The 25,153-nt window shown below is 49.1% G+C and overlaps 1 protein-coding gene across 1 annotated transcript; it reads right to left on the reverse strand.

The window, feature by feature from the left end:
• Positions 1–1,170: 1,170 nt before the first annotated feature.
• On the reverse strand, positions 1,171–23,439 carry CPLX4 (complexin 4). The gene is made up of 3 exons (XM_005910418.2): positions 23,273–23,439; positions 15,423–15,510; positions 1,171–1,398 (listed from the first exon to the last, which is right to left on the reverse strand). Exons 1-3 carry the CDS (start codon positions 23,437–23,439, stop codon positions 1,171–1,173), a joined length of 483 nt encoding a protein of 160 aa, XP_005910480.1.
• Between the last annotated feature and the right edge of the window lie 1,714 nt (positions 23,440–25,153).

The raw sequence follows: 25,153 nt of genomic DNA on the forward strand, positions 1-25,153 counted from the left end.
TCAGAGGTAAATGTTCTAAATCTTCTGGGTCATTTCCTTTGAAAGAGAGCAAATGTTAGGCAAAAAAAGAAAAAATCCATGTACACAGTCGTTCCTGGATGTCTGCCAAGGATTCTAGAACCTGCCGCGAACACAGCATTCAAGGATGCTTAGGTCCCTTGTATAACCCGGCATAGGACAGTCATCCCTCCATATGTCTGGGTCCCGGGTCTGTGGATATGAGGGTTGACTGTAGCCTGGAGGACTGTGGCAGAGAAGGACAGCACAGTTTGTTGGAAGACAGTGTGAGGGAGTGAGGTGAGTGTCTGAGGACAGGAAAGAAAAAGCAGGGAAGATGGGGAGAGGGGCCAGAGAGGAGAAGAGGATGAGAGAGACACCCACACGGGCGGATTTAAGGTCTCCGTGCTGTTTGTCCACCCTCACGGTCCGGTGCTGTTACCAAGGTCAGCCAAGAGGAGCTGACACCGAATACTGGACCAGGGCTGGCCGTTCCAGGTGCTCCCCACGGCCCCCCACCCCGCCTCTAAGCCGCCCCTCTCCCCAGCCTCCCACCTCCACCCAAATCCATTCTTCCCACCCTTCTGGAAGGGTGATCTGCGGGGCAAACGCCGGCCAGGTCTCCTCTCTGCCTCCTCTCTCGTCTCCTCCCCCATCCCTGCCCTTCGGCTTCGTGCAAGCATCCACAAGAAGCATCAACGGCATCCTGGAGACAGAGGTGGTGTGATCTCTGACGGCCCTTAGCCTGCAGTCTGGGCTCCGGGGGGCACCCTGACCTTCCACGTCTTTCTCTGAAGGGACCCGGAGTCCTGCTTAATGGTTGGACAGAGTCAGGCCCTTGTCCTGTCTGCAGAAAGTCGGAGATGAAACACGGTTTGCTTTTGTTTCTTCCTGGCTGTCCTACAGACCGTTAAGCAGATGCGTGTTCTGCCTCATTCACAGCTGAAAAGCTCAGGCTTCGTCAGATTCACAACTAAAAGGACAGCGTGATTCCCGCTGCCAGGGGCGCTACCAGGAACGTTTAGAGCAACCGAGGTGTCCTCTACGTGTTGGTTGCGAGTTTCCTCACGGTTTGCTTAACCGCTCACTACGCTAACGTCGATGCTGCTGGAAGCGCCTCCCAGGAGAGCTGTCGCTTCCGCCTCGACTGGGCGTCCTCCGCGCCCGCCCGCCTCACATCACAGCGCACTTCTGCTCCGCCGTCTGCTTGATTTCCGAGAAGGTGGCCTGGGCTTTCTCTTTGATGGCGTCCAAGTCCATGTTCTGAAGGTTCTGTAGCTGCCCAAGGATAGAATCCTTGTCTTCTTCCTCTTCTTGATCTTCATCTACCATTTTCCGGAGGTCTTCGGGCAAATCCACATCGTCTCCAGCCATCTGGATCTGGTTCTCATCCATCTCACTCTGTGCAGAAAAACAAACACAGAGATAGAGGAAAAACCCTTCTAAAACCAACCAACCAACCAACCCTGGCCGCAGCAGGGAGCTCGAGGTCTGCTGAGAAGGGATGCCGGGAACGATACACTTGGCCGTCTCACAGCAGAACCTGGGTCTGGTACCAGCTGCAGAGGCCGGACGTCCCAGCTGAGATGCCCCATCTCTCTGCACTTGGCTCTCAGAAGCTTCTAGCACTGTGGTTCTCAAAGTGTGAGGAGCTTCTTTGGAGGTCCAGGGGTTAAGAATTGGCCTGCCAGTGCAGGGCACTCTGGTCTGGGAAGAGCCCATGCGTGTGTCATGACTACCAACCCCTTTCTGTAGAGCCCACAAGACATGGTGCCGCAGTGAGAAGCCTTCACGCCACAAGGGAGAGGAGCCCCACTCGCCACAACTAGAGAAAACCCACACACAGATGGGGAGGCCCAGCACAGCCAAAATTAGCTAATTAATTAAAAACATGAAAGCGTGGTCCCTGTACCAGGCAGTATTAGCATCATTTGGGAATGTGTTAGAAGCACAAATTCTCAAATTACCCCAGACCTACTGGATCAGAAACTCCAGGCTGGGGTCCAGCAATCTGCATTTTCAGACTCCCTGTCTGTCCTGCTGATACCCAAAAAGCTTGACCAACTCTGCCTTAGGGCTGCTCTGCATGCTTTGTTTTCCATCAGCACCAGACTATGACTCAGTGGCCCAAGCTGAGCCCACTCTGGGGTGGGGGGCTGTTGGGCTCATAGGGCCAGAGCAGGCTCTCTCCATCCAGCCATCACTCTTTAGGGGCAACTCCCGGTTAACCATCACCCCTTCCCTCCCTTCTACCAGATACAGAAGCGGCTCAAATTCAGCTTTACATCCTTGATGCCTAGAAACAAGTCTGGCGCACACCACCTGTTTATTGAGTGAATCGTTCACACCAGGACTCCAACGCAGCACCCCCGGGCTAGCCTTGTTCACTGCTACTGCCTTACAATTTTCTCCCATGGTCCTAGGCGTGGCTGTTCTGAGCCGCTTAGTTCCTGCTGCATGGTCTCTGAATTTGTCTTTACTCTTAGGCTGCAGAGCCCTCTGTTCTATAACAAAGAAGAATCTACAGGACACATTTTTCTGCGAAAGGCAAGGGTCCTTTCTTTTCTTAGATGGCTGCTCTCAGATATAATTTTCTGAGATCAGGTTGTAACATGGGGCAAACTGGGCTTTGGGGGACACAGAAGATCAAAAGGGGCTTCCTCGGTGGCTCAGACGATAAAGAATCCACCTGCCAATGCAGGAGACCCAGGTTTGATCGCCGGGTCGGGAAGATGCCCTGGAGAAGGCAATGGCAACCCTCTCCAGTATTCTTGTCTGGAGAATTCCATGGACAGAGGAGCCTGGTGGGCTACAGTCCATGGGTCACAAAGAGATGGACACGACTGAGCGACTAACAGAGACACATACATGGTCATGGAGCTTGGAGGCTCACCTTCCAACACGGAACTTCTGGGTTACCTGCCCCGCCCTCCCCAGAGCTCCCGCTCCATGCTTACTTCTGTGCTTTCTCCCCGCTCCTCGGAATGCAGACTTCTGATGCCAAGGGGAAGGAGGCTTTTGGGGGGCACATCCCTCGCCCTGACTCTCCCTGGAAGCCTGGGAGGATGGCTCTCAGTGTCAGCTTCCCAGGTAACAGAAGCTTCCCGTGCACTTGGCCAGGCCTTGGCCCCTCAAAGCGCTTAACAGATCAATTAGTTCCTCGTCAAACTGGTGTGGGGATTAATTAGTTAGTTAATCCCCAGGGGCTCCCGGCCAAGCCTCCGTTTCTATTTATTTTGTATTCACCTGCCCTCGAGGGTGCCTCCCTTGTGGACGGTCCTCTGGGCATTTTTTGCAGAAAGAAGGGGAAAAGCAGGAAGCAGCCTGAATTCTCAGCTTACCTAAATGCCATGCCGGGCCCCTGCCCACTTGAAATAAAACATATAGAATCTGTAAAGGCATTCCTGGGAATTTCAGCATCTACACCCCTCCAGGTGGTAAGAAGTTCTCTGTGCTTGTCACCAGGTTGGAACCTGGACAGGCTGGGGGAATAGGCGGCTGGCGGGGCCAGGGGGCCAGCTCACTGGTGCCCTGAGCTGCCAGATGCCCTCAGGAGGGCGCTCCCCAACCCCTGTTCTCCAGGCTGCTCAGAGTGCAGCTTCTGCAGCTGCGGACCGACTCGGGTTTATTTTCACCTCCTTCCCCTGGCCCTTGTGGCTCAGTTGGTAAAGAATCAGCCTGCAATGAGGGAGGCCTGGGTTCCATCCCTGGGTTGGGACGATCCCCTGGAGAAGGGAAAGGCTACCCACTCCAGTCTTATGGGCTGGAGAATTCCATGGGCTGTATAGTCCATGGGGTCGGAAAGAGTCGGACGTGACTGAGTGACTTTCACTTTCACTTTCCCTGACCCAGGGAAGGAAGACCCAAGAGGGTCCACTGTGCCCCCCGACTCACAGAGGGGATCTGGGTCACCACCACATCTACCCTAGCAGTTCTCAAAGTGGGCTCCCGAGGCCGGCCGCAGCGGCATCCCCCGGAACCTTGTTAGACACGAGGGTTCTTGGCCCTCTCCCTGACCTGCTGATTCAGAAGCCGTGGGGCCTGGCTGAGCCGTCTGTGGTTTAGCGAGCCCTCCTGGTGATTCTGCTGCTTGTCAAAGTTTAAGAAGCCCCACCCTACCTCTCTTGAAGACAGGGGGCTGTAACTCACTCATCTCTAAGTCTCGGAACCCAGCGAGTATCTGGCATGTCGTCACAGACAAGACTCCAGGAGCCTGTTGTCAGGGACGACGACTGAATGTGCAGGCCCTCTTGACTGTGAACAAGCTGTTTCATAGCTCCTGACGTGTTTACGTTCCCACTCCCATAGGGGCTGCCTAGAGGTCAAGGGTTGGCTTGAAGATCAGACACCTGAGCGTGAAGGTTACCTCCACCACATACAGGCTGTGTGACCTTGGGCACCTAATATCCCTTGTCTGAACTTATTTCCTTATTTATAAATTGGGTTTATGTTATTTGCCTCCTTGCTAGCTCAGATGGTAAAGAATCTGCCTGCAGTGCGGGAGACCAGTATTCGATCCCTGGGTCGGGAAAATGCCCTGGAAAAGGGAATGGCAACCCAGCTCCACTGTTCTTGCCTGGAGAATCCCATGGACGGGGGAGCTGGGCGGGCTACAATCCATTGGGTCGAAAAGAGCCACTCACGACTGGGTGATGAACCGACATAACTTTCGTAATTCTATAGAAGATAAATTAAATGATGACTGAATAATTTGGAATGTATTAAGCAGTTAAAGATGGCTATTCCTAAATGTAATGACCCTCAGAGGTAAAGCCGGGGGTGGGGGAGCTGAATTGCCCTGAAAGGCCTTGGCCTTCCACACGGTGCTCATCCCATCAGAAGGAGGCCTCCCTCTCCCGCCCCTCACCTCTGGCCTGGGAGTGCCCCTACCTACCTTCACTCCAGAGCCTCGGCTTTCCTAGCAAACTGGGCCTGTTCATTTCCCTTTCAGCACTAGACACAATTCTGGGAGAAAATGACCCAGAGCGCCCAGCTCCCCTCACCTCTTGTCAGGCCCAACCCAATGCACGTGGGGACCAGAGGGTGAAGACTGACCGAGGTGCCCGGCTTGTGACCTGCACTTCTGTCTGCCCCCCAACCCCTGTTCCCACCCGTCCACGGGAGCCTCGTGTATATGGTTCCCAGCCTGGGGCTTCCCAGATACTGGTAAAGAGCCCGCCTACTGATGCGAGAGACATAAGAGACATGGTTCATCCCTGAGTCGGGAAGATCCCCCCTGGAGGAGGAGTGGCACCCGCCCAGGCCACACGCATGCTCAGTGGGAAAGAATCCACCTGCCAGTGCAGTGAGAGACACAGGAGACCTGGGTTCAATCCCTGGGTCGGGAAGTTTCCCTGGAGAAAGAAACGGCAACCACTGCAGTACTCTTGCCTGGAGAATCCCACGGAGAGAGGAGCCTGGTGGGCTACAGTCCATGGGGTCTCAAAGAGTCAGATACGACTTAGCAACTAAACCACCACCACCACCGATATTCTTGCTTGGAAAATTCCATGAACAGAGGAGCCTGGAGGGTTACACTGGGGCTACAGTCCATGGAGTCACAAAGAGTCGGACCCGACTGAGAGACTGAGCGTGCACTCACCCACATGGGACTCATACACGACCCTGGGATTGCCTCCCCTTGCACGACAAAGTGCCCTGCTGAGAGGGACTCCTCTGCGATCCAAGCAATGGGTGTCTTGTCCTGACTTTGCTGCTCCAGGTTGGGAACGCCAGGAATATTTTGACAGAATGCATGCATCGAGGAAAGGCGTCCATGCTTCACCACACGCCGTGAGCCCAAGTGCAGGTACAGCTGACGTGAACCAGCCCCAGCACAGGCTCGGAAGTCTGATGCTGAGAACCCCTGACAGGTGAACGAACGAGTGAATGAATGAATGAGAAGGGCGCCAAGTGAGCTGGCATATACAGAGGAACGCACAGGCTGCCTTCATTCTTCAGGGTCCTGTTTCAGAAGTCTTCTCATTTCTAGAAATCTCATCAATATGGGATATTGTTTAATGCAGTTAAGAACTAATTATTTTTAGGCTGGCTGACCAGAATCAGTCGTAATCTCTTGCCTTTTAACCAGGTTTATAATCTTAATTGCCAGGGCTGAATGCCCCATTATTTAAATAGCACCGCCTCCTGCCCTTGTTACTCCTCTGACTGGTTCTGACCTTTCGCTGAAGGGTAAGCATGATCCTGGATTCAGACTTCCTTCTTCCTCATCTTGGTGAACTGGTCCTCATCTGGTATCAAAATGGAAATATGGTGATCAACTATTTCACATGGTTATATCGCCAAAAAGTTGAGTGTTCCCACTTAGAGTCCAGCCAGTCAAGCTTGATATGCAGACACGCACCAGAATGATATAGATGTGAGTGTGAGCAAACTCCAGGAGATGTGAAGGACAGGGGAGCCTGGTGTGCTGCAGTCCACGGGGTCTCGAAGGGTCGGACATGACTGAGCAATGCAACAACATCAACAAGAAGATCTGACTTTGGACTTAACGCCAGTGGCTCAGTGGTAAAGAATCTACCTGCCAAGCAAGAGGCACAGCTTTGATCCCTGGGTCGAGGAGATCCCTTGGAGGAGGAAATGGCAACACACTCCAGTATTCTTGTCTGGGAAAATCCCACGGACAGAGGAGCCAGGTGGGCTATAGCCCATGGGGTCGCAAAAGAGCTGGACACGGCTGAGCACGCACATAGGCACAGTCTGGGGCAGGGATCCAGGCAACAGAATTTTTAAAAAGCTTTCCTGGGACTTCCCTGGCAGTGCAGTGGTTAAGAGCTCACCTTCCAATGCATGGAGTGCCAGTTCGACCCCTGGTTGGGGAATTAAGATTCTCCATGCCTCACCACCAAAACAGAAAACAGAAACAATATTGTAACAAATTCAATAAAGACTTTAAAAGATGGTCCACCTCAAAAAAAAGTGTGTGTGTTTTTAAAACTTTTTAAAAATTAGAAGCTTCCTGGGTGATTCTAATGCGTGAGAGGTGTTGAGACCCTGTCAGGGCTTGCTAGCGTCAGCTTCTGCTACACCGCACGGTCTTTCCCTCTTTAGCTCCTGAAGGAGCGAGGCAGAGGCTGTGACTCTGAAAAGAGCCGCCAGTTTCCGACGCTGATTGAGCGAGTGCGCACAGGGGCTTCGCGAGGTGCGAGACTTCCCCCACTGTGTGCGTCTCACGCTGCTTTCCTGTGTGCAGACTTTCCAGGGGGACTCGAGACGTTCCTAGAGGTCACTTGTCCAAGCCTCTCCTCTACAGATGTGGAAACCGAGGTCCTGGGAGGTGAAGAGGCTTTCGCGATGTCCTTCTGCTTGTTAGGGAAGGAGAGCCCAGCCCTGCTGCTGGGTCTGGTAGGAAAACCCGGCTGGTGAGTCAGATCGCCTTGGGGTCTTGCCATTTACCAGCTGTGTGACCTCGGGAATCCCGGCACCCCGTCTGAACTGCTGTTCTTATCCAAGCAGGGGAAATGAGGCCTCCCTCCCTTCCAGGGTGGCCGTGAGGGGTAAGTGAGAAGGTGGCACATGCAAAGCCGATGGCCGTTTCCCCCCTTCCCAGGGCCCCAAGGACCTTCCCAGGGCAGGAGCAGAAGCAGCAAACAGAACCCGGCCGGCAGGGGAGGAGCGGAAGGGACGGCCCCTAGCAGGCTCCGGAGGGCCTCCGAGCTGCCGCCGCCGGAAAGAGCTGCTCAAGGCGGGCGTTTTAGTGCCTGGGACCCTGCAGGGCAGCCCCAAGAGCGCCTGGTCTGAAGAAGGCAGGCAGAGAGAGGGTCGCAGAATCGTCTCTGCCTTTAAGGGGCAGCTTGCGCTCTCAGTGTAGAATGTTGAAAGAAGCCTTCCTGCTAGATTTTCTTGTCTTCATCTTTGCTCAGAGCGAGCGATGCCCTTAATACCGCAGACAAACACCAGGTGTAAGGAAAGCGCCGGCTCCGCGGGGGGCCCGACGTTATTTTTCAATGACTAACCTAGATTGACAATTCTGTTAATAGGATTAGCGCTCATTGTGGAGCTGTTTTCTCTTATTAATTTGGCTTGACTTACATATACATTTTGAATTGGCTAGGAAAGGGGGGGCACCTTTGTTTTTAGGGGAAAAAAACCTCATGGCTTTATTTATGACTTCCTCTGCTTGAGAAAATATGACATCCTAATTATGAGCTAAAGTAATCTTTGTATTTTATAAGGAATCATAATGTCGAATCCAGGCTTGTTCTTTTCGTGAAAACTGATTGTAATTTAACTCTTGTGGCAGATGGATCCCTTCTGCTGATTTTGATACTTCGTTCTTTGGGTGTACTTTTGTTTTTCTTTTTTCCCGACTAACATTGATCATTCAGCAAGACTGTTGTGTGTGGGGGTGTTTATGTGTGTGTCTATGTATATCTGTGTGATCGGTGCATGTGTCTGTGTGCATGTGTGTGTGGTATGTGCATATGTATGTGTGTCTCTGTGTGTGCAGTACGCGTGTATGTATGTATGGATGTGTGTGTCTCTGTGTGTAGTGTGTGCACGTGTGCATGTGTGTGCACGTGTGTCTCTGTGTGTAGTATGTGCATATGTACGTCTGTGTGTGCAGTAGGTGCATATGTGTGTGTGTGTGTATGTCTCTGTGTAGTATGCGCATGTGTATGTGTGTGTGTGCATGTGTGTGTGTGTGTGCAGCCTCTCCATGTCAGACACCATGCAAGGCCCCGATGACAAAGACGGAAACCTCAGCCGCTTTGTTAAGAAGCACACAGTCCAGCAGGTGAGAGGATTCAGAGTAGAAAGATGGCAGGCGAGACATGCACTCAGGCGCTATGGAAGCACAGGGAACCTGGAGAGTGGGGAGATCATGGAAGGTTCTGGAAGAAGCAGCAGTAGAGCAACGTCTTCCAGGAAGGAAAGGGGTCACAGGGAGCAGGGTGTAGGGGACGTGAGGTGGGAGGAGGAGCTAGTCCAGGTGAGGGGCCCCAAGAGGTGAGGCTGGGCAGCTGGGAGCCAACTCAAGGTGTGCAGGCCAGGAGGCTGGACTCTACCCTAAAAAGTCATGGGAAGCCTTTTTTTTTTTTTTTAAAGGGGAAGAACAGAATCTGTTTGCATCTTGGAAACCTCACTCTGCAATTTTGAGGGGAGCAAGACACAATCAAAAAACTACTTAAGAGGTATTGTAAATGGCAACCCACTCCAGTATTCTTGCCTAGAGAATCCCATGGACAGAGGAGCCTGGTGGGCTACAGTCCATAGGCTCGCAAAGAGTTGGACACGACTGAAGAGACTTAATGCACACACAAGAGGTAGTGTAGTCAAGTTGCTGAGAAGTGCTGAGCCCTGCACTTGGGGAGGAGTTGAGAACGATTAGGAGGTGGAATTCGGAGAAGGCAATGGCACCCCACTCCAGTGTTCTTGCCTGGAAAATCCCACGGACGGAGGAGCCTGGTGGGCTGCAGTCCATGGGGTCACACAGAGTCAGACACGAGTGAAGCGACTTAGCAGCAGCAGCAGCAGGGGGTGGAACGGCTGTCACCTGCTGATCGCTCTGTGCGGGGCTGGAGGAGGGGGGACCTGGAGGGTGAGCCTGGGGGTGGTGTGGGTTGGGGGCCCTGGCGGAGGTGGATCCTGCAGGAGCAGGGAAAGACATTTCTGGGTCTGAGCTGGAGGTGCCCCAGGAGAGGTGGACGCGATGGTGACCTTTAGGAGAAGGTGTAGGAAGGAGGTAGAGGCTGGAGGGTCAGCAGCACACATCTAGGTGGCAGCTGAAGGCCACAGGAGATGCTGCCATTCGGGGAGAGAGTGACAGCGTGAGGGACAAAGAGAAGACGGTGAGGGGAGCACCCGGGGATATTCAGAAACCTGGGGGCAGACCGGGGAGGTAACCCTGGGAAGAGAGGAGAGACAGGTTACGGAGCAGAATGAGGAGGGTGGTGCTGAGAGGCTGAGAGAGAGAGGCTGAGTCAGGGTGGAAGGCTCTGCCTGGGAGTGAGACAGGAAGGTGAGGAACAGGCTCTGCCCTGGGAAGCACTCGCTCTGCCCCAGGAAGGGCCCAGGACGGAACATGGAACAGGACTGTCTACTGCAGCGAGACCGACCTCAGAGCATCCTCAGGAGGAAGGCTTTGGCAGAGCAGCGGGAACCGATCATTTAGGAAGATGCCTAGAAAGCCACGTTCACTCAAAGTGCTGTTTGCTTTAGTTGGAGAGACTTGACCTCCTTTACAATGGAGAGGCCAGTGGGGAGAAAGCACTGAAGACCCAGGACAGGACACTGGGTGGAACAGGACTCAAGTCTAACATGAGGTCGTGGGTTACTTCAGGCCGATGAAGTCCCCTAACGACCTGGCATTTGAAAAGCAGAGGAAACCGACGTACGTGTGGACGTGAACGTCCTGTGATGACCTGGAGTAGGGGGATGAGATGGGGGTGGTGGGGAGGCTTTCAAGGGTGGGGACACGGCAAATATACTCTTCTACATACATGTCCAGTTATTGCGATTTGATGACCACACTCATTTGACTCCTGCGATGACTGCAATAGACAGGGGTCATCAGAAGATGAGGGTCTGACCAACGAGGCTATACTGACGATGAGCAGAAAACCCGGAAGGGAGGCGTGTGTGGTTTGGCGGGCGTGAGGGCTCCACTGCTCCTCTCAGAGACCGAATTTCCCTTCCCCCGGTCAGCAGTCGACTAGAACTCTTTTTTGCAGCAAACACTGGCCAAATGATTTCTTTCAAAAATACAGTTCTAATTCTAGAATGTGACGGAGTTATCCTCATCAGACCCGACAGCTCCTGGGAAGACATTTCCCTCAAATCTGCTCTTGTTGGGCCTGGGCGAGGGTTCGGGCCCAGGACCGCCTCGTGCTGGTTATGTAACCGCTGGGAGTGACCCCGGGGAACGGTGAATGAGGCCCCCAGGGGTCCCCCCTCGTTAGCGGGGAGGACCCGGTGAGCATGTCCAACCCCCTGTGGGCTGTTAATACTGTTAGTCCGGCTGTTTACCCAACATGGATTTTATGAGACGGCCCGGGACTGAGGGTTCTGCAAACTCCAAGGGGAGGGAAGGTTGTGCTCAGGAGCCGGGTAAGGCCCTGGTGAGCCGCGCTCTCTGGCCAGCACTGTTTAGACATGTTAGGCTTCTGTGTTCTGGTCTCAAGTTCTCATTAGTGCAGTAATCAGGATGGCAAGCCCCATGAACGGCTGCGGCAACGACTCGAGAACCTGTTGTTCTGTCCCTGCGCTGGCCCAGGCCTCCCTTAGCCGGTCTGGGCTGCTGCGAGGGCCCAGTCCCGACACGCCGGCCCCTCATCCCTTCCCCTCCAGTTCACCATACACAGCACCATGGCCATCTCCTTTCCCCACTTCAGTGACACCCACGGGCACTGCCTGGCTTTCCAGGGCTCCTTATGGGGCATCTAGGAGAGGAAAACCCACCACCTATATTCCCCTTGTGGTTCTCAGAAGGTTCTTTCTAAAGGGTCCACCATGCAGATTCTTCTGAATAATCAAAGGAAGCCCTATGAGCTAACTGATGGATGGTTCCATACGAGCCTGTAGCCCCCCTCAAGAGGCTGACTTGATGCAAAGACTTTCAAGGCCTGGGAAATGACTCTCCCCCATGGCCATCGTTTCCTCAAAGTTGTCTCCTCTCGCAGCTGAAAATTCCAATTCCTTCAACGCTTCCTCAATGACAGCCAGCTGTTTCAAGATTTCTCGGCCAGCACCCCGGTGGCTGCGGAGACAGCGGCTCAGCTCCCTACCATGCCCACCCACGGGCCTCAAGATGTGGCCCCTTCCTGCCCCCCACCCAGCGATCCAGCAGGGCCCAGCGTCCTTCCCATGCCTGCTAGCACATCAGCCACTGCAGCGCAACATGCGCTGTGCGATCCTTAATATCAACAGAGTGCACTGCAAAAAACAAGCCCCCCTCTGGAAGTCGCTCCTGGCCACCCGCACTGACCCTCCTAGAGTGCGCAGTCCCCAGGGAAGAACTGAGACCCACCGAGGGGCGGTTCTGCTGGGGCGGCCTGGGGACATTTCCCCTCGGCTGCGGCTGGGGACACCGGGAAGACGGAAGGACCCGGGGTCCTGCCCCCGCGCCGGCATCAAGAGCCTGTGACGGCTTCTCAAGGAGGAGGGGGCGCGGCGGGCTGCCCTCCAAGCCCAAGGCCTGCGCGGAGGCAGGGGTGTCACTCATGGCTGGGGAGATCTGGACTGGACGGAATACGACCCGGCCGATCCTTGATGGCGTTCTTCCTATTAGTTACTGTTTTCAAAATGTATTTATTTTGTTTGTTTATTTTGGGCTGTGTTAGGTCTTCGATTCTTCGCAAGGACGTTCTCTAGCTACGGCAACAGGAGCTACCCTTTGCTGCTGTGGGCGGGCTTCTCCTTGCTGTGCCTTCTCTTGTTGAGTCCACAGCATGTGGGATCTTCCCGGCCCAGGGATCGAACCTGGGTCCTGTGCACCGGCAGGCAGATTCTTATCCACTGCCCACCAGGTGAGCCCTAATCACCATTTTTATGAACAGTGCACCTGAGGTTAGATAGAGTTTCCAGGTGAGTCCTAATCACCATTTTTATGAACAGTGCACCTGAGGTTAGATAGAGTTTCCAGGTGCTGACCAAAAAAGCAGGCCGTTGTGTTATTGTGGCAGATTCTTGAAGCATCAGATGTAGAATCCATTTTGACACCATCCAGCCATGGGCTTCCCTAGTAGCTCAGAAGGAAAGCATCTGCCTGCAATGCAGGAGACCTGGGTTCGATCCCTGGGCCAGGAAGATCCCTTGGAGAAGGAAATGGCAATGCACGCCAGTGTTCTTGCCTGGAGAATCATGGACAGAGGAGCCTGGCAGGCTATAGTTGGACAAGGCTGAGCGACTAACACACACACAAAGCCACGACACATGGGCGCCCTCAGGGAGGCCCCCACCAGAGAGTGAACTCCACGGCGCAGGATGACGTGGGGAGCGCTTTCAGGAGCCGCTATCACTGTTTACTCGGGTTGTACCGGAGTTTTGTCTGTGCTCACGGTCTCCCGTCAAGCCATCAGCTGACAGAGCAGCGGGGAAAGCGACGGGCCCAGGTCTCTGGAGGACAGATTCTGAGATGCTTCGCCGAAATAGGAGCAGAGCACGCTGTCCCAGAAGGGGCAGGGCAGTTTTAAACCACGTGGAATTCCAGACAGCTCTAAAACTTTCAGAACGCCTCAAACGTGAAGAGTGGAAAGAGCAGAGACCTTGAGACCAGGCGGAGCTGTGTTCAAATCCCTTTGTGGGTAGGATGCTCTTTTTCAGGTCTGAGAGGCCCGAGATCCAATCCTGGTTCTGTCACTCCACAGCTGTGGGGTTTTGCAAAGTCCCTGAGCACCCCCACCCCACTCCCACCTTGGCTGCAGTCTTCTCATGTCTGAAGTGAGGCCATGGCTTGGACTCTTAGACAAACTTGAAGGTCTCTTTCGGGTCTATGAAAAAATCAGGAGGGGGTCTCATATGTGTTGTGCATTTGAACCAGCTATAGAAGAATGGGTTCATGGGCATTAGTAACCCAGGCAGCCAAGTTACTGGCTCCACTGTTCATAGTGTATCGACTGCTTGTGGTCCTGCCTCCTCTCGGTGGCTTCGGGGAGCAGGAGTTAGATGTGGTGCTAGTGTTAACAAACCTGTTTGCCAGTGGAGAAGACATAAGCTTCGTGGGTTCAATCCCTGGGTCAGGAAGATCCTCTGGAGGAGGGCATGGCAACCCACTCCTGTATTCTTGCCTGGAGAATGGACAGAGGAGCCTGGTGGGCTACAGGGTGGCAAAGAGCTGGACGTGACTGAAGCGACTTGGCAGGCAGGCAGCCTATGCTGAGTAAAGTCACTGCCACTGCAGGGAGGATACGGATCTATGTATTACGTGGCTCTAGTTCTCCCCTCCTTCCATAGTTTCTGTTGGAAAGGCTCTTGTGCCAAAGAAAGAAACCAAGCTTAGAGATCTAGGAATTATTTTATTCTCTGAAGCGCATCAAACATTTTGCAAAGGAGGTTGTCCACCCCTGAGGATTTGGGTGAGCAAGACCACCAGCTCACCATTAAAAGAACAATCAAAGGGCAGATATTTTCAGTTTAAGTGAAAGAAAGTGAAGTTGCTCAGTCGTGACTCTTTGCAACCCCACGGACTGTAGCCTGCCAGGCTCCTCCATCCATGGGATTTTCCAGGCAAGAACATGGGAGTGGGTTGCCATTTCCTCCTCCAGGGTCTCTTCCTGACCCAGGGGTCGAAATTGGCTCTCCCGCACTGCAGGCAGGTTCTTTACTGCCTGAGCCCCCGGGAAGCCCTACTGTTTTCGGTTTAGAGACCTGTAGTTCTTAAGTTGTTGACTCACCTCAGTGACTCACCCTTGTTATTATCAAGAAATAAGGCTTTTGTGTGTAGAGATAATAACAGCGGTAAGAGCGATCACCCACGGAGCTCTTTCCACTAGTCAGGCACTTGATTTGTCTTATGATTTCAGACGAAGAAAGTACGTGTCAGGAAGTACGTGTCGCTGCCCTCGTGTTATAGACGAGGAAAAGGAGGCTGAGATGTATTAGGAAGCCATCTGAGATTGCTGATGTCAGAGCCAGGACTCAAACCCAGTTCTCCTTACATCCTCACCGAACCACAGAACAGTTGTCAAAAATATATCCTCAACAACAACAAATATGTATGTATATATCCTTAAAATACCCCATCTTTCTGGAAGACACACAACCAGCTGATGGAGTGTCTGTGTGTGTCTGTGTGCGCGTCCCTTAGCGGGACGGTAGTCACTCTCTTTCCATCTGTTTCCTCTAAGAACACACCTTCTAAGACTGTGGTGAGGACTGAATGGATTTATCTATGCAAAGAACTTGAGAGCAGTGCCTGGCACTTAGAAGAGCTCAGTAAATGTCGGCTGCAATGACCGTTATTCTCATTGCGCATATACAGATATTCTATAGTCCTTGAATATATTTACATAAACAGGTATTACTCCATTTTGTTGGGAGGAAATGGAAGTTCATAGAAGTTAAGTGCCTGGAATCTAGTTTTTATGAACTAATTCAATGCTCTTTTCACTATATCAAATACCTCGATTATGATTAAGTGAAAGTCACTCAGTCGTGTCCGACTCTTTGCGACCCCATGGACTATACAGTCCATGGAACTATCCAGGCCAGAATACTGGAGTGGGCAGCCTTTCCCTTCTTCAGGGGATCTTCCCAACCCAGGAAGATCTGCTTTACTAGCTGAGCCACCAGGGAAGCCCCAGTTATGATTAAGACATAAAATATATATGTATTTATATATATATTTATATATGTATATATACACACACACAGCCTTCTGAGTGTGACCCTTGCTGATAATCCAACACTCTGCGTTTCTTATTATGTAAAAAATGACTGCATGTTTATTGTGTTAAGAGTCTCACCTTTGGGAGTCTGTACTTTTCTCTGAGGTGAACTCTGAGGCACGCCCTCTCGGCCTTTTTTTGTGTAAACGCAGCATCTCTTTCCATCCTGAAAGTGAAAGAAAGGATCAGAGGACATGAGACCACTGGCTACTCCAGCCCTGCTCAGAGGAGCCAGACACAGGGCCACACCCTCTGAGTTCCCACTGATCACGACTGAGTACAGACCCGAATTCCCAGACACGTCGGTTCTGCAAGCCTTCTGATGCGGCTCGGGAGAGGCGGGGGGACCACCCCTGGTGCAGAGCTGACCTCACCGTGTTCCTCTCACCCCACCTGGGAGCTCAGACGTCAGAGTCACTGTGAGTGCTTCCCAACGGGCAGCTTCCCAGCCTGTCCGCATCATGGAGAGAAGCTACGTTTTCAAAATCATTTCGTTTCTTATTTTATTATATTTTTTAGGGGCTGACACATTTAGTGCTTCTGAAATGCTAGGTGTATAAACTGATAACAGAGGATGTTGAGAATTACTTTGGGGATGTAAGTTTTATTTATTTCTAGAATTTAAAACATTGAAATATAGTTGCTGTACAATACTATATGTCACAGATATACAATATAGCAATTTATTACTTTTATTTTATTTAAAAAAGTTTTTTTGAGCTGTGTCACTCAGCATAGGAAATCTTAGTTCCCCAACCAGGGATCGGACCTGGGCCCCTTGCACAGGAAGTTCAGAGTCCTAAGTGTTGGACTGCCAGGGAATTCTTCCTCCCTCTTTTTTCCCCACAATTTTTAAAGGTTATCTTCCATTTATAATGATCATAATTAACATATTGGCTGTGTTCCCTATTTTGTACAATATATCCTTATAGCTTATTTTATACATAATAATTTGTACTTGGCACATAAGTTTTAAATTCTACAGAACACTTATTTTTATGGAACAAAAATGTTTGGAGCAAACCCTTGGCATCTCCTTCCATTTCCTTTCCTGACATCCTTTTAGAAACCCTTACATGGACTTTCCACATATCTATTTAAGGCCAGGTTCGGTCTCCACCCATGCTGCCTTGATTCTGCAAGATTCTGAAAGTGAGAGATCTAATTTTGTGTTTTAAAGGATGTTCTTCTCCAGATCTCTGCAGAGCTGTGTTTCTGCAAAACAGTTACGCTCAGTGACTGAGACTTGGAGATTCAGTCATTATTCAATTCATTTAATTCCATCAATAAATGGGGATCAGAATTCTAAGCTACAATAATGTGGAATTAAAAAAAAAAAAAAAGCACTTGAAATCCTTAACAGCTGAACAGGGACATGTAAAATATAAATGACAGGGAATCCAACTGCGAAAAGTTCTCTCTGTGACCCTGCCAAAGAGACGTGCTCTGGAAACGGCGCCTTAGTCCAGGGAGAAGCATCCGCTCCTCCCTTTCTGTTGTCAGCGTCTATAAACCAGGTCGTGCAGACTTCTTCCAGTGTCTCTCAGAACCACCCCTTCCATTCTAACCATAGCAGCCTTATGAACGTCCATCAGTCCATTCCGTATCTCATGCAGTGATTCTTATCTTCATACCATATCTTATGCGGTGATTTTTAAAATAGGTTTCTAGTCCCGAATTATCAAAAAGAGCTGGAAGTAGTGGTGTACTGGCTAATGTATCACAACCAGCTTTCTGGGGAGAGAAGCTCTGAGGCACCCACCAGGTTCCGTGGTGTCAATACTTCCACTGAGGCGGACTTCAAACTAGTACTGTCAACTTGATGTCACTGATACTGGGGAGACACTGGGGAGAGATACATGCCATTAACTTTGATGGGTCACTGCCGGATCCCGTGGGTCAGCTCGGCACATCACTGGCTGGAAGATCCATTTTTCTCACCGCTGTTTAAATCTGGCTCCTCTCAGACGCAGCCGTCTCCTTTACTGCATACCATGGAAACAGCAAACGTGCTCTGTCCACGTTTCTCTACCACTTGGGCCACTTGATTAGAGGCCGCATTGGCCATGTAAATGGTCTCCCTGCTTCCATCATGGCCCTGCCATTGAGAAGTGACATTTTTAACAAACGGCCTGAGCGATTCTTATGCAAGCTAAACAGAGCTGCAGCAGCCAGGACGGGGGGCCGTTTGGAGGCAGACAGGATTTGGGGATATAATATTAAAGCTATTTCCCTTCACTGTCAACCTGTTAAGCCCCAATTTAGGTACAGCCGTCCCTTCCCTGGGTGAAGGGGTCACTCACACAGGGTCGGGTGTGGATTTTCAGAACGCTCTGTGGATGGCCTAATTGGACTTGTGATTTGCTGTTGGAAGTGGGCTCCCTTGTTCTTGATGATCCAGAGAGAAGTAAACACCTTTGAGGATGTCGGTGAAGCTCCCTTGAACCACGTCTTCTCCTAGCTGCCCAAGGAAGCACATTGCTAGAGGCTGCTTTTTCATACGGGCTTCCCTGGTGGCTCAGTGGTAAAGAATCCACCTGCCATTGCAGAAGACGTGGGTTTGATCCCTGGGTTGAGAAGATCCCCTGGAGAAGGGAATGGCAACCCACCCCTGTATTCTTGCCTGGAGAATCCCATGGACAGAGGAGCCTGGTGGGCTGCAGTCCGTGGGGTCGCAAAGAGTCAGATGGGACTGAGCGACTCAACGACAACAACGGGAACCTTTATATATGTGGCCCTGCCCTCTAGCTGTACAGGACTGGACCAAGCTGGGTAAGTGGAGTTTCTTCTCTGAGAATTTGGGTTTGGGACGGAGCAAGTCAGAGACTTGCAGTGTGGCTGGATTTGTTAACAGTGAGCTCAGAGGATGTCGGCTGCCCATCCTCACGGGTGGTTTGGGTAACAGAGGAGCAGAGGGCTGACTGCCCCGAAAGGACAAAGCAGCCGCAGGGAGGAGGACGGGCGGCCAGGGATCGAATGAGGGCCCGTGACTCCCAGTGACGCTCTGGTCCTGGTTCGCCCACGAGGCCTCGGGGCATGTCTGCAATGGGTCTGGTGAAGCATCTTTGCAAGAAGCATGTTATTTGTTCAGTCATTTCCGACTCTTTGTGATCCTGTGGTCTGTCCATGGGATTTTCCAGGCAAGAGCACTGGAGTGGGTTGCCATTCCCTTCTCAAGGGGATCTTCCCGACCCAGGGATCCAACCTGAGGATCCAACCTGAGTCTCCTGCATTGCAGGTGGATTCTTTGCCACTGAACTACATGCTATGATATGCTAAGTCACTCAGTTGTGTCCGATTCTTTGTGACCCCGTGGACTGTAGCCCACCAGGTTCCTCTGTCCATGGGATTCTCCAGGCAAGCATGCTAGAATGGGTAGCCATGCCCTCCTCCCTGAACTACATAATTTGCCTTAAAATAAATATCCTGTTTTCAGGTGGCTCCGTTGATTTCTATTTCTTAACTCCAAGTTCGGAATCATTACACAGAAGCCTGGCTGAAGGAAGGGTTGGCTCTGAAGGTGTCACATTAAACTGCTCATCACTGGGGCCTGGCTTTGGACACTCTTTGAACTCATTTCCCTCTGCAAAAGGTCAGGCCTGGAGGAGGCATAAGAGAACCCTGGACTCAGTCTTCCCATTTAGGGAAAGAGCTTGCTGAAGAGCTCAGAGACCTGGGGGCATGGGCAGAAGCCGATCTCCCCCAACATCAATATTTTACTATAAAAAGATTCAAGTGTACAGAAAAGTTGAAGCAATTTTACAGTTGACACGCATATATTCACCATTTATATTCTACTACTGGCATCTTCCTATACGTTTTAGAAAATGTCACTTACCTAGCCCTCTCTCTCCATTTTTCTCTCCATTCATTTATCCATCATATTTTCTGATGCATTTCAAAGTTGTTGACATCAGTACTCTCTTCCCCCAAACACTTCAATGTGCATACCATAATTCCAATTACATATCTGTTTATTTGTTGTTGTTGCTCAGTAGCTAAGTCATGTCCAATTGCAACCCCATGGGCTGTGGCATGCCAGGCTGTCCTTCACCATCTCCCAGAGTTTGCTCAAATTCATGTCCCTTGAGTTGACGATGCCATCCAACCATCTCATCCTCTGTCATCCCCTTCCCCTTCTGCCCTCTATCTCTCCCAGCATCAGGATCTTTTCCAGTGAGTCGGCTCTTCACGTCAGGTGGCCAAAGTATTGGGGCTCCTTTTCTTTTGAATTAAAATGTTGCATGCTATTAAATGCACAGACCTTAAATGGACTGTGATGGTTAACTTCGTGTGTCAGCTCAACTGGGACACAGGGTGTCCTGGTTAAACATCATTTCTGAGTGTGTTTGGGAGGCTGTTTCTAGATGAGATAAGCATTGGAGTCTGTGGACGGTGGACGGAGTGAAACAGAAGGCCCTCCTCGATGTGCGTGTGTGGGGTAGGGGGTGCTCGTGGAATCCACAGAGGCTTTGAATCAACAAAAAGGCCCCCTGCCTGCCTGCTGAGCTGAGACAGTGATCTCCTCTTGCTCCGAGAACCCTCCAGTTCTGAGAACCACACCACCTACTTCCCTGGGTTGGAGATGGCAGATGGTGGGACTTCCCAGCTTCCACAGCCACGTGAACATTGGCTCCTTGTGATAAATCTCACATATATCTGTGTGTAGATACATACATTTTTTTCTCTTCTCTTGCTTCTGTTTTTACTGTGTAAACCAAACCTCGATTGAGGTGTAAAAAACATTACTATCAGCTGAGAAAATGCCCTCATCCCGCTCTCGATCGATGCCTGCTCCCAGTCCTAGAGGCCATCACTGTCTTTTTCCCACCATAGGTTGGGTTTGCCTGTTCTAGAACTTCATACACATGTAACCACACGCTATGCATTCTTCTGTGTAATTCTTCTTTCACTCAGCATAAAAAAACTGGGGATTTATCCAGCTTGTTTTGCTTACCAGGGGTTTGTTCCTTTTCATTACTGAGTGTATTCTACTGTATGAATAGATCTCATTTGTTTATTTATTCTATTGATGAACACTTGGATTATTTCCTAGTTTGCGCTCTCGTGAATGAAGCTACTAGGAACTTCTTTGTACAAGTCTTTTTGTATTTCTCTAGTCACAGTGCGTGTTTTTAACTTTGATAATGTCTAATTCCTCATTTCAAAATTTTATGGTCACTGATTTCAGGGTTATGTTTAAGAAATTTCTGCCTGCTTCCAAGGTGCAAAAATATTCTTTTTTTTTTTTTTCTAGATGCTTCATAATTTTAGTTTTTATGCTTAAGCCTGTGATGCACATCAAGGTTCCAGTTACAAGTGATGCCATAGCTGTTGCTGTATCATAACCAAGGGGACATTTTCATATAATGGAGAGAAATGGAGGGATCAACAGGTTGTTTTATTTAGAACTTTCCAAATATTCTATTTAGGTATAGACCGCTTTCAGTACTAATGTTACCAATATGGCGGCGGGGGCGGGGCAGTGTGCGTGTGGAATCTGAGCATGGAAATAAAGTAAAAATGAATGTGCCGTGGAGAGCATTGCTGAGTAGTGTTTGATTTACTATTAGTAACGTCAATCCCACAACTTTCCTAAAGTGATGAGGACAAGTTAAGGAGGCTTTTATTTGCTAATATTCATTCTAATTATTATATATATTATGACATGTGTAGCTGTCTCTAGACGTAACTTGTGTGAACCATTTTTGATGCCTAATTTTTTCATTGTAATAGTTGCTCCAAATTATACATTTCAAAATTTTTTTCTATTGAAGTACAGCTGATTTACAATGTGTTAGTTTTGGGTGTACAGCAAAGTGGTTCTGCTTTATATATACATGTGTGTGTGTGTGTGTGTGTGTGTGCTCAGTTGTGTCTGACCCTTTTGCGACCCCATGAACTATAGCCCACCAGGCTCCTCTGTCCATGGAATTTTCCAGGCAAGAATACTGGACTGGGTTGCCACCTCCTCTTCTAGGGGATCTTTCCAAGCCAGGGATCGAACCCATCTCTTGAGTTTCCTCCACTGGCAGATGGGTTCTTTACCACTGTGCCATCTGGGGAGCCCTTTATATATATTCTTTTTCAGAGTCTTTCCCCTTATAGGTTATTACAAAATACGGAGCACAGTTCCCTGATGTCTGCCTCTTTGTTTTGTATTCTAGGCGATAAGCTCTTGGAAACTCACAGTGGACTGGACGTCCTGCCTCCTGCCGTGCAAGCAGGTCAGCCTCACTGTCCTGCTACCGTTGCTTTAATTGGGTGATCAAACAAACGTATCACACACACACACACACACACACACAGAGCTGAGTGGTGGGTGAAAACTGACTGATGATACCATTTGACTATTTTGGTTTCTGATCTGTCCAGATATAAAATTAAGTAAAACTATGACATTAGTTAATCAAACAGATGTCATGTCTGTGACCAGATTTATTACTGGGACACATTAAGTGATATTTTAATATCAGATGTGTAGTCTATATTTCTGACCATTTTCTTTTTATTGGTCCCCTTGAGCTGAGAACATCTGATGCTATTTTTCTGCTTCCGCTTTTTTTTTTAACACACCATGGGCAAAACTGGCCAGTATTCAAGGAATGCTGCCTTTTTTTGCGTATTATTTTAGCACCCACATTATTTTTGCAGTTGCATTAAAAAAAAAACAAAAACAGACCTTAAATTTACTGCAAAGCCAAGTACAGTACATTCGAGGTAGTTTTATAAGCCACAGTTGCTTTCAGGAAAAAATACAATAGACAAGGTTCCCACTAAATGGAAGATTTCAGCTTCCTTAGGTTCCTCCAGGTCATCAACCCTTTCTCCTTTAATCATTTTAGCAATAAGACCTAGGCAATTATCATGTAATTATTAGCAAAACAGCCACAGTGGCAAAAAAAACAAAAACAAAAAAAAACACCAAAAAAACCCTTTTGTAACATATGGTTAACTTTTAACTTCAAGACTGATGCTTCAATACTCAGTTGATTTGATTATTAAAACTCTTAAATTCTACTTAAAACTTTAAAAAATTAAATATAGATTACACTTAAAGATCAGTCTTCAGTAGTTAAAAATTGGTAATATTCACATTCCATAATACCCAACTGAAATGTTACTAATGTTTTATTTTTATTACAGTTTATATATAGCCAGAACGTCCTTATCTTTTGGAGTTATATAGGCAAAGTATGCAGGGGTAAAGTATCAGGACGTCTGTAATTTACTTTAAAAGTGGTTCTCGGTACCTATTTTATCTATCAATCAATCATCTATCCTCCACCCAATCATCTGTAAGCAAACGCGATGAAATGCCAACTGCCCATTTCAGGCCACAGGTCACGTGGCCATTCTTTATACTGCTCGACTCGTCTGCAACTTTTAAAGTTTTCATAATAGGCAGTCCGCATATCTATTCAGTCTTTTGAGAAGCCAAGTCTTACAACATAATTGTCATGTTGTATTTTCCAGGCTTTTTTTTCCCCCCACACATTTAAGTTCAAGAACATTGTACTCTATGCTCTTTTAGGCCCCCTTCCAGGCGCAAAGTCTGAATTCCTGGTTTGAAAGCTTTCTGCACTCACCTAAGGGTGAATTTCCAGATGACTGTAAAAATATTCAGGTGCCCAATTTTGCATTTGAACAACTGAGGTCAATTAAAATGTGCCCGGATCAAAGTTTCAGCTGCTTTTAAGGATGACATGTAGATTTGTTTACAGCGTTTTTCATTTTCATTCACACAAGACAGAGTAGCTGCTGATGCTAGGAACTGGTTCAGTTTTTAGCAGGACAGACTTCCCTGAGGTTAGAGGAGACGGCCTAGGAAAGGCCTCTGAAGGGCGGGAGGGGGAGGCGGCGCCCGACAGCGTGGCTCAGGGAGCTGCCTTCTGCTCTAACAGGGAGCCCGAGCTGAGCGCACTCACTTTTCCTCGATGATCTGCTTCTGGTACTCCTCATACTCCTCTCGACTCATCCCTTGAGCGGCTGCGGGGTCAGACGCTCCTCCTTCTTCTTTTTTTTCTTCAGACCCGCCACCGAGTCCTAAATTCTTCACCTGGTTACTTATCATAGTTTTCATAAGGAAAGCCATTGTGTCTGCCCCCAGAAAAAGAAAACCGAACACTCCGAGAAAACTCAACAGAAATAAATCACAAAATCCCCAAGTATTTTCAGTGATAGCAACACGTTGAAAAGCAAAGGACTCTGTGCAGCCTCATCTATTCAAGGGCATAATGATAGCGAGGAGTGGTTTGTGGGCTCTAAGCTGGATTAAAGAGGTGAACTCCTTAGCACAGAGAGGCAGATGGCTCTGATTACCGAGGCATGCAATCAGATGCAACCAACTACTTTCTGAATTAGTACACTAAGCTAATTTCAGAGGGGGAAAAAAGAATCCTTCACATTATCCATCCCTCTCCTATTTCTAAGGTTTAAATTATAAGCGCAGTAGGGCTTCATCAAGGGTTGTTTCAATTAAATGAATTGGAGGTGACTGATTATATGACTGTGGTGCGGTTCCAAATTCTAGCCCATGAGGACAACATCCTGTTGAGAACTGAGTCCCATGAGATGCAAAACCTAAAATGCTTTATTTAGCAAAAATAATCCTTTGATCCATCATTTTATCCCACTGGACTCTCAGGACTATGTAAGGATTTGTGTTTTGGTTTGCTTGAATCCTATGCTGTTTCAGCGGTTACTGGGTCCTGGACACAAATACCCAACCAGGGCAAGTGTGAAGGGCAAGCCAGAGGGTCTTTCACTTGCACCTGGAAGATCAGCCTAGCTTGTTCCTGCACTGAAAGGTTACACTTCTGCATGGAAACAATGTGCTGGACACTTGCAAAGCTCTGACCCAGAAGGTAAGAACATGGGTAAGTCAGGTCATCGGTGGGGACTGGGTATTTTCCTCTAGTAGCTCACATAGTAGAGAATCAGCCTGCATCGCAGGACACCCAGGTTCCTTCTCTGGGTCAAGATCCCCTGGAGAAGGGAATGGCTACCCACTCCAGTATTCTTGCCTGAATTTCATGGAGAGGAAGCTGGTGGGCTGCACTCCATGCGGTTGCAGAGTCGGATACCACTGAGTGACTAACACTTTCACACTTTTTTCCTCTTAAACGCAGTCACTTCCTGGGTGCTGTGTTTAAACTCACTAGTGTATTTGGAGAAAACTTTCAACAGTGTTTGGTTAATAGCAGATTCTCATCGGCTGTGGTTTCCTCCAGGTCAAGGGAGGAATTTGAGCATGGCTAAGACTTTAATCTACCTTAGTATCTTTCTAATTAAAGCACTCCAAGAGCCGGTGGGGAGGAGGGGAGAGATACAGCCTATTTGTAAGCTATGCTTATTGTTTTATCCACAGGCATGAGCCGTTTCAGGAAATAGATGACTCTCCCTCAGACTGTACACAACCATATACACTGGATCTTTGCCTAAAATGCTTGTTTTATGTATTTTAAGATGTTCTTCATTTTACTAACCTAAAATGTTGCTAAAATGGTCTGTTTTAAAAATTAACAAACATTTAGGGTGAAGTAAGAAACTTTTCTTGGTGTTCGATTGAGAATGTGCTTTCATACTTAATTCCACTTCCACTTTTAAGATGTGTTGCTTGGGATGTAATACATTCAAGCCATGACTCCTAAATTATTATTTATAATAAACTGCTTTTCATCTCCATTGAGGAGACTTACTAGTAAAGTATTACAGAACTTTATACAAAGGAAAAGCCATAATCTGTTTCTGTTGTTTCTCCTTATTTCTGAAAGAAAAGGACAATCTCTAAAAGCAAAACAATAAGG

This window comes from Bos mutus, chromosome 24, assembly GCF_027580195.1.
Source record: "Bos mutus isolate GX-2022 chromosome 24, NWIPB_WYAK_1.1, whole genome shotgun sequence".
Lineage (NCBI taxonomy): Eukaryota > Metazoa > Chordata > Mammalia > Artiodactyla > Bovidae > Bos > Bos mutus.

Bases quoted from the DNA above. Each gene is read 5' to 3' on its own strand.
- CPLX4 (XM_005910418.2), bottom strand. From the start codon at position 23,439: ATGGCTTTCCTTATGAAAACTATGATAAGTAACCAGGTGAAGAATTTA. The intron at 15,511-23,272 runs GTGAGTGCGCTC...TTTCACTTTCAG, and splicing joins AAGCAGATCATCGAGGAAAA to GATGGAAAGAGATGCTGCGT. The intron at 1,399-15,422 runs GTGAGACTCTTA...TTTTCTGCACAG, and splicing joins AAAAGTACAGACTCCCAAAG to AGTGAGATGGATGAGAACCA.